General features: G+C 39.3%; 1 protein-coding gene across 1 annotated transcript; it reads right to left on the bottom strand.

The window, feature by feature from the left end:
- Nucleotides 1-1487: 1487 nt before the first annotated feature.
- On the bottom strand, nt 1488-7969 carry fam76b (family with sequence similarity 76 member B). The gene is made up of 10 exons (XM_008295219.1): nt 7474-7969; nt 6053-6117; nt 5890-5944; nt 5598-5753; nt 5325-5509; nt 5152-5202; nt 4982-5059; nt 4710-4845; nt 4520-4621; nt 1488-2867 (listed from the first exon to the last, which is right to left on the bottom strand). The coding sequence occupies exons 1-10, from the start codon at nt 7558-7560 to the stop codon at nt 2778-2780; spliced, it is 1005 nt and encodes a 334-aa protein (XP_008293441.1). The 5' UTR covers nt 7561-7969; the 3' UTR covers nt 1488-2777.
- Nucleotides 7970-9769: the final 1800 nt, after the last annotated feature.

Genomic DNA, 9769 nt, shown 5'->3' with positions numbered 1-9769 from the left:
ATGGAGTTTTGAGGTCACTGTTCTGGGTCAGTACTGATCTCTGGTTGTTGTAGCTAATTTGAATTAACTGCCCAAGCCATCACTCTTAAGTTAATTACAGGTTCAGAGTTTGCTTTATTTATCTTAAATAAACATTAATAAATGTGGTTACTAAGGGCACCTTCATGTGGAGATAAACCCTGACAACGTTTCTCTGAGTACGTCTGAGGACAGATCATGTCTGCAGTTGTTTCCTGAAGTGAAACCCCCTCTGGGCGTCATGGAGGAGATTCATCTCACCTGGTCCTGTTTCAGTTTATGAGGTGGTGCGGTCAGCTCATCCTCCTCTCTCCTCCAGCTCCCACCTTATTTGGTTTTACTTTGTTTGTACTTTGGTTAATTTCCATTTTAGGCCTGTAAAGTAAACTTATTTTTAGTCTCAACTCTTGTGTGGCCGTCTCACTCTTATTCAGCCTGAAGTTGGATTGTGATACTGATCTCACAACAACCACAGTGTTTCTTCACCACATTGTTTCATGATGACAGTTTTCTCACAGGGAACATATCTAAAAAACTAGACCAACTATTCCTAAAGTTTGCACTTCTTACTTTTTTGGAAAGTAGATCAATTTGTTAACACTGAAAATCACCTTTTTTATTGTTTAAAATGTCCATATGGTGTTTTTTTTTAGTGGATTCAGTCATCCAGGGTTTCATACATAAGAAACATACAAAACAGAGTGCAGCTTTCCACATTCCTCTTCTTCAGAATCAGTTTTTGGTTTGTACTACTTCAATATTACAACTTGAAATTGTGCATCGCGGAGTAATTTTAGTGTTCGGTTCATAGGTGAGCTGGTGAGCTCGGGCTGCATCCCGCAGTGGAGGTGTGGGTAAAGAGAGGCGAAGATCTCATAGATCTGCACATTCTAGAGGAAGAAAGAGTGCAGAGTTACATCTCAGCTGTTTTACGCCAACAAGTAATATTTTTTATGGAGAAAAACTTCTAAATGTGCAACTTTGATACACAGAGGTGAGTTTTTAGGGGTTTAATCAATGACTGTGGATGGACTTCAGCAGAAACACTGAGTGTTCCGCTGTGAAAATTTAACAGAACTTTAGAAGTATGTGTGCCTCAGTTCATGCCTTATCCTGTGATCAGCAGACTTGAGCAAGAATCCCAAAAATCTGACTTTCTTCATGGTGGATTTTCATCTGAGGGTGTTCTTCTGCACTCGGCATGATAGAATGTAAAGTATAATCGCACACATGTAAAGAACAATAAGTAAAGTTCATGCAGTGGAAGCACCATGTTTCTACTAAATGTGAACTATTAAATCATTGTAATTAGGGCTGCAAATAATTATTTTCATTATTGATTATTTTCTAGGTGAATCAATTAGTTATTTTGTCTATAAAATACCAGAAAACAGCAAAAAAAAGTGTCTCCCAAAGCTCAGGATTTTATCATCAGAATGTCTTGTGTACACTTTACTGTCACAGAGAAGTACAGAAACCAGAACATATTTTAATTTAGGAAGTTGGAAACAGAAAATATTGACTTTTTTGTCCTTAAAAAAACGCTCAAATAGATTCACAGACTGTGTCAAAACAGTTGCCGATTAACTTAACAGTTGACAAATATTTGATAAATCATTGCAGCTCGAATAGCGAGAGGTCCTGAATCCTGAAAAAAAAAAAAAACCTTTAAATTTAGGAAAATGAAACAGTTATGAGGTCAGTAAAGACAAGCATACAGTAACAGTTTAGCCAGTTTTAATAGTTTTAAAACACTTGGATTGGAAAAAAGTACAAAAGTGATCCTGGACACCACAGTATGAAACCAGCCCAATAATGTAGGGTGAGAGGTGTGTTCCTTTAAAAAGCATCTTCTACAGACATGTTAATTTCAACTGGCCTTACCATACACATACTGTACTCACTAAAACAGATACAAGCAATAGTTTAAATACAATGGCTGACCCCAGTAATACATTTACAAGTGATCCTTAAAAAACTAATTAAAAGGGGGGAAAAGAAGTCTGACCACAATGCCATCCGGTATCTGGCAGTAAAATCATGCAGTATTACAATCGTTCCACTAAAGAGAAACAGCAAAGCACTACAGCTGTCACACAGTGAGAAAGAGGGCAGCCAAGAGGCGTCGATCAGACGGCCTTTCAAAGTGTTCATTGGTTGTTTTATGAATTGTTACTGAGAGAGTTCTCTACTGTTGAGCAGCAGCTCAGTGGTCACCCTTCCCACGTTTGCATACATTGTAAAGTTGCACATGGTCTCCGTTAAGGAGAACTTATCTTCCACAATCGCATCCATTTAGAAAAATATAACTAATTGCTATTGAAGAAAACCCCAAAATGTGGGATATTCTCTTAGTATGTTGTGAGGAAATAAAAAAGCTAGGAAATACAGTTGAATAAATAAAATGCATGACATCCATAAAAATTAAGTGGATACACTGAGTCAACACAATGCTATCCACATATGCACACCATGCTTTTTGTTTTGGCCCGGCAGTGTTAAAAACGAGGGCTCCATCCTCCACTCCATCCAAAGTCACACCCTATGATCCAGTGGAAAAGTCGCCATAAAATATCTAAAATATGTTGACATTTAGAGAAAGAGATTGAACAATTGATTTCCATGTACAACATGGTGTCTGGCGTTACCAAGTAAGAAGTAATCGATGTTGATGGTAATGAGGAAACACAGGAGGGAGACTTTCACAGTGTTACAAAAATGAAGCCGCTCTGTGTTGTTACCCGCTGGCCGGCCTATTGTTAGGGCAACAGCAGTGAGCTTCCTGTCCGGTCAAACTTTTTACCCTTCGAGAGGGCAGCCACTTGTTTCATCAGCTCCCTGTTCTTGGACTGTGGGAACAAACGAATAAATGTGTTAGAAAACAGATAGTGGCAATTTTTAACACCGTAGTAGACGGTAAAACATTACATTATAAAACATTAGAACTTCACAAATGTTCCAAGCTTAATAGCATCAGTTGTTCTCTTGTATGATCGCATGTTACTTCACCAACTCCAGCCTACAGTTTACTAGCTAGTTATGCAAATGTGTCTTCCCTTGATGCCAGAATTTGCACAACAGCTCAGTGTGCTTGTTTTAAGTTTCCTAAGAATTATGAGATGAGGCAGAGGGGCAGGAATGGAGAGCAAAGGTACACTACCAATCCTCGCCTCTGCAGGGACTAGTTTACACCGGGTAGTTTTACAAACTGTCATTACAGACAACTAAGATTCACAGACAACCTGATGATAAAGAGGCTGAACCGACTGTCTCCTTCTCCATCTTTCATTCTCTGGCTACAATCTTGTGCCATTCTCAGCAGTACATGCGCATTAATGAGTGGAAGTTGCCTTGAGTGTTTAGTTTATTATCGTGGGAAGCTTAGTCTACTGCCGCAAAGTGACAAAAATAGTCTGTATCTAAAGGGCTAGTTTGTGGTTTCACATCTAATGTGTTTGGTTCGGTCAAAACAAACTCAGGCCTTTTTGCACAGTTGGAACGCTTCATTTGGGCTGGTGTGAAAGTTGCCAATCAGCCTTCAGCAGACTTGTCCTCAGCATTTCACAGCAGAGACTAGTGCTTGTTTTTTTCACAAGCATAAACTTTTAAAAACATGATTTTTTCCCCCCACATATTGGCTGGGTTGTTATTAACATAGTGTTCCATGGTGATACAAACTCAGAACACATGAACAGACATTAAATCTTGGTAGTGATTTGAATGGAAGCAAACACAGTAACTGGCTTTAACACATTACAGTGTCAAAGCATTCAGTTTTATTATTCATGGTTGTCATCATTCTTTTGACGAGTGTCTGGCTCACGGATACCTGCTGTATGGAGAACAAGCGCAATATAAAAAACTAAATGTATGTGGTTGAACTAGACAAGCTCTTCATTTAACACCTTCGTAAGCCACATTATCTCCTGGATGAAAACAAAGTGGTAAACATGAACACGGGCTACTTTTAACTGAGTAGACTACGAGTGAAAACAACCTTTGGTGCATCAAACATAGGAAGCACGTCAGCCTCAGAATCACACTTAACCACTTTAACAACAACTATAATGCAAAGTTAACCACAAAGGAAATGGCTCAACTGACTCACACCTCGTATCCATAACAACAGAGTGAAAACATGTGCAACAAGTGAATCATCCATGTACTATACTAGCACAGACGGTATATGGGGCACAATCACGACAAAGGTCCAGATATTTGAAGTATTTATTGATACTAATAAACTATATAACCTGACCGGGCTAGAAGATAACTGTGGTATTAATTGTTTCCCACAATGGGGTGTCTGCTGATTGCAGTGCAACATCTGTATTAAACCTGCATTATGTTTTATTAGTTAATAAGAACAAGAACTACTCTAAAGCAAAAACTTTAATATAGTCCAAGTATGGTGTTGACTCTATCGAGCACACACTTTTATCCGTGCACAAATGAGCATTTTCGTGACGTGTCACACCACACACAGATAATATATTCCTACCTGCTGTTGCTCCATCGCCTCTTTGTGTGATTTCTCCATTTGGTTCATCTTCACTCTCATATTTGATTCCTGGTACTGAAAATCGGCTTTGAGCTCCGTGAGCTGGAGGAGAATTTCATCATTCAATCAATAACTCCAGCAAATACAAGCAACCAGCAGTAGAGCAGTTTTGACTATGGCTGATAAGTACCTTTCGGTCCTTCTCTAGAATGGTCTGATCCCTTTGCTGCAGAAGTCTCTTCAGTGACATCACCTCCTCTTTCAGCTGGCTGATAAGAATGAAGTTGTCTGTTCCTCCAGAATCCATAGACTGGGTAATGGAACTACTGTTGAGATAAATGAAAGAGCATGAAGATAATGTTGATAGGTAAAAAAAACTGTATGCAGGCTTATACCAAAAGGAATAACTATTTCTATGTAACAAAAATGTAACTAATGTTTTCTCAAAAAGATCTGTCATACCTGTCCCCATTGGATGGCTTCATCTCCAGTTTTGGTTTCTTCTTTGGAGTCTCCTTCTGGATTGAAGACGATTTATGGCTGCAAATAAAACCAAGATGTCAGTGGACAATTTGTACACAGTCGACACACCGCATTTTCCCTTTTCAACATGCAGTTCAAATAACCTTTACCTCTGCTTCCACAGTCCCTGCTCCTGCTCAGGACTCAAGCTCCCACTCAGCCTGTAAAAGATGGGTACACTTAGCAAACACAGCAGGTACACAAATCTTTTCACCATTAAATGCTGAAAATAAAGTGTCTGGGGATGATCAGAGAGAAAGAAGTAACACAACAGAGGACATACTTGTGATGAGAGCTGCTGTGTCTGTGTTGGTGGTGGTGGTGGTGATGGTGCGGTCTGGAGTGGTGGTCTTTCTCATTCAGGGATGAGGAGTTGGAAGATCCGAAACCCTTCCTCTGTTCCTTAGTCTTCTGTAGGACACGGCGGTAGGACAGCGTACAGAGCCAGCACAGCAGTTTTCCATCCACCTGTAATACAGTTTGGAGAGAACAGCTCATAAGACTCACTGTTGGACATTCGTCGGATATTTAAACTGCATGCGTGTTAGCTTTATACCTTTCTCCTGCCCTCCTCCTTACGGTCAAAGGCGCATTGCTGTTTGCACTGCTCGCAGGTCTGTGGAGGTCCATACTTCTTCTCTGAGTTAGTACAACGCTGACACTTTGTCCCGATAAACGCTGCAATGATGTTACAGTACTGGCAGGGCTTGGGCTATAAAACCAGACAAACATGAATAAAAATAAATAAACAATACATAAATTAATCAATGAAACAGAATTGAGCAAACAGAACTGGCATTAAAAGTGCTTCAGTTAAAAGAAAAAAGAAGAAGAAAACTGCTACTCACTGTGCCAAACTGTTTGACATTCTGGGCACATTTCTTGCAGATTGTATTTGTTTTACTGTAAAGAATAAACAGATTACAACAAATTACACAAAAAGCCAGGAAATTCACTGCATTAGCATGAATTAAAAAAAAAGAAAATCATCACTAGGGGCACACATCTTACCTTTCCTGCTGGAACTCAGATCTGCAGTATGTGCACTTGACTATCGGGTGTGCGATACGACACTCCTGTGGTACCAAAACAAACAAATGTCAGTGCTCTCGTGAGAGTCTGCTGGCAAAACCTGACAAATAAATCGTGCCATTACAATAGACACATCACAAACAATACTGGCTTGTAAGTGTATATCCGCACAACTTGGTGTGTGTGTGTGTGTTCTTTAACAGCTTGTGGCTACATTAGGTATGAAAATATCAACAGCTCACTATTCAGTGTTGTAGACAAAGAATCTATTGTACGCATAGGTGCAGATTTCAGGAGGACACAAATGATAAATATTTGGAACATTTGCATGTGTCTCCCAACCAATAAAAATAAATAAAGGAAGCTATATTATAAAAAACCTGTCTTTTTTTCTTCAGCACTGGGCCTTTCTTTAACCTTCTAAATATGAATTCTGAGCTCCTACAATCATTGAATCTACTGTGGAAAACATATTTAGATGAAAATATACTCAGTTATATTTTAGAGTACCACATGGTGCCTGACTTTGGTGTTCTTATCCATTACATAAATGTACATATATCATACACTGATGCAGAAAGGGCCCCAGAATGCACCAGAATGCAGGAAACTAAGTGTTTGACGCTCAAAATTTCCTGTGGACGACCTCTAATAGCTGATGCCCGTAGGCCTTGGCGATGTGGTACAAGTAAGCAGTAATAACCATCACTATTGTTGGGTAACTGTGGCTGTACTTGGTGTTTTGTAATATTTAAAACATCTCGCTGGAAAAACATTACTGCACTATAACCTTTATAACCATCAGCTAACCTTGTACCATCAACTATGCTTGTGTAAAACTTAAAGTCCTGTAAATAATTTATGAAGAAGAAAAAAAACTCAAAAGTGCTGGATGGATTTTTACAGAAAATATGAACCATAACAGAGTGACAGTGAAGTAAATAAAGGTGCGAACACAAGGTGTATTGAAGGATCAAGGCTCTGAAATTGCCCTTCCTCATCTTTATACTTTTCTCTTACAGACAAGCTCCTAATTTGTACATGAAGTACATTTGAAGCCCTTCAAGAGCAACACGTTGCCAAATATGTGCCGTGATGGAAAATCGTAAAAATATCATTCCATAAGGCGCCCTGAATAAACATCAAGCACGTAAGGACGTGTCATGATTGTGTTATTCCTCTTTAATAAACAGCAGGGTGATGGGGAATGATCTAAACATGGTCACGCTAATACGGTCGTTTTCCAACTTGTTACATAATCTGAGCTTGCCTAACCTGCTACTTGTCGTAGCAACATCACACCCGGGCGGCAATAACACCCGCACACTTCCACACTCTTTTAAAAAAAACACTGTTCGTGTCATGTTTACAGTCAGCCTCGATCCCACACACTCCCAAACCTTGCACAGCTGCTGGCCCTGCGACAGCTCCTCGAAGGGGTACCGCTGGTTACACTTCGTACAGGCGTACAGAGCCGACGTTGCCATTCTAACTAAAGCCGCCGAGCTAGAAGAGGTTAGCAGAGTCCAGCTGCAAACTGAACGGATTAACGGCGGTATTTCCTTTCTTGACAACTACTAAGGACACACACCGTGTTGGCATCCAGCGTTAGCTAACGTTAGCTTGCTCGGCTAGATGGGTTAACACAGAAATAGCTTAGCTGGAGGGAGCAGGCGAAGAACAATAAACTCCAAATATCTGTGATCTTCCACTGCTCACACGTTATCCAGACACTCTGACTTGAGATTAAGCGTTAGTTACGCCGCTGCCTGAGCTATCCGTTGATAACAATCTGGCTATTTATATGAAGTTTCCGCTGTTCTCGCCAAGAAAGCTGTTTTCCTTGTGTTTTCCTTCTCTCTTTTTGTATCAACGCCGTCGTCGTCATGTAAGCGGAAGAGGCCGACGGCTCCCGAAGAAGAAAAGGAAACCTATCGCGACACTACAGCAGTCCGCGGGATTTACAGTTTGAATCCGCGCAGCCAATCAGATGTCCAGATTGATTCAACACGCTTCCACAACATAGACAATCAAATCATTAATGTACACAGTTTGTAAGTACGATCACTAATGTAACAGGGAAAAATGGACGTACAAGACTTAGCTTGTCACTTTTCGCTGCCTGGTAATGTGTTTTCTTTATGTAGTGTGAAATCCAGTCAATAATGTCAATTTCTCTGTTTTTCTATACAGTGTATGCTAAAAAAAAAGTGTATAGATGAAATAAACCCTATAAGACTGCATAAAAAAGATGTTATTTTTATATATACTATGGATAGAACAAAAAAGATGCCCCGTAAAGGTAACACCGAAAATGCATAACAACCCATCTTTAGATTATTACCTGTTAATAAATTAGTATTTCATTGTAAAGAACACAAAAATGTTAATCACTGTGCTCTAGGCAAAGTCACATCATTCTATTTCCCCCCTGAGCTCAACCCTTGCTCCACATTAATGTCACAGTGAGTGCAGGCTGGCTAGACCGGTTTATCTCAAACTACGTGCCTTGGAATTAGTCGTATTTGTAATGATCTAAAGCAACAATCATATGTAAAGGTGTGCCTTATATACACTGTCTTTCATAAATATGCACTTTATTTGATAGTAATCTGAGTGACAGATGATTTGAATAGTTCGAGAGAAGAGATGCAGGCGCTGGTGAGGGGAAAAAGTTCACACATTACGTTCCATAACACAAGAACAGCCCAAATAACTTACAAACACATCAAATCTGCTGTCTGTGTTACTGGCAAAAAAAATAATCTGTCCATAACCTAATGACAACTTATCTAACTAACTACAGCAACTTATAATAAAACAATAAAGATGTGTTTTCATCCCTAGTTGGCCACCTGTTGCTATATTTAGTTTGTTACTATAATGATCAGCAATGTCATATTCTATGCTTCATATTTTAAATATCCTGCTCAGAGTGAGACTGAAACTGAAAAATCTCCATTTGATGGGACAGCAAAATATTTTCACTTCAGTAAACAGATCTGACTTTTATGAACAGTAAAATAATATCCAGAGTTTTTGAACAATAATCACATTATTTTTGGTTGTTCAAAGATGTGTTTGGAATGGCATATGAATGAATGCAGGACTTTTAAAAAAATCCTTACTTTTATGAAAACTAAAGAATGTAGATTTGGGGTATTCAGAAAACCTTTGTAGCTTTAGTATTGAATGCCCAGGCTTAATGGGAATATCTACACCATTCTAATCTACTATGCTGCAGGAATGTTGTACTGTACTGTGGAGACAGTAAATTGCTAGATGTCAGGTATGAATCTGATTTCGGTTGATGTTCCCTTACAAAGATTTGAGCAAACGGTTGTTGTTGACCTTTGACAAAGTCGCTGCAAATTTTGAAAGAAGATCAGATTTTTATATGCAAATTAGATCTGCAGCAAACTTCTGGATAAACTTATTGAAAATGTATGAAAAACAATCCAATCCACTAGCTACACCCACTTTATCCTTTATAGGGTCATGGGGGAGCTGGAGCCCATCCCAGCTAACACTGGGCAAAAACCGTTCATGCCCAGAGGAAACCCACACAGGCAGAGGAAGAACAGCTGATCACCATCACCCTTAAGACACTACTGCTACTGTGTATAGCATATGTAAACACTGAGATACTATAAAAACTAGATCAAATTTGAATTTGCAGCAAAACTGCTCCAAACA

Source organism: Stegastes partitus, unplaced genomic scaffold, assembly GCF_000690725.1.
Source record: "Stegastes partitus isolate 25-593 unplaced genomic scaffold, Stegastes_partitus-1.0.2 Scaffold1031, whole genome shotgun sequence".
Taxonomy (NCBI): domain Eukaryota; kingdom Metazoa; phylum Chordata; class Actinopteri; family Pomacentridae; genus Stegastes; species Stegastes partitus.
The sequence above is the reverse complement of the archived record's forward strand: the minus strand, read 5'-3'. Positions and strand labels throughout refer to the sequence as shown.

What these genes read in the sequence shown, in the direction of transcription:
- fam76b (XM_008295219.1), bottom strand. Translation starts at nt 7,560, where the DNA reads ATGGCAACGTCGGCTCTGTACGCCTGTACGAAGTGTAACCAGCGGTAC. An exon ending in ATGTCAAACAGTTTGGCACA is followed by an intron (nt 5,754 to 5,889) that starts GTGAGTAGCAGT and finishes CTGGTTTTATAG; the next exon opens with CCCAAGCCCTGCCAGTACTG. An exon ending in CACAGCAGCTCTCATCACAA is followed by an intron (nt 5,203 to 5,324) that starts GTATGTCCTCTG and finishes CATCTTTTACAG; the next exon opens with GCTGAGTGGGAGCTTGAGTC.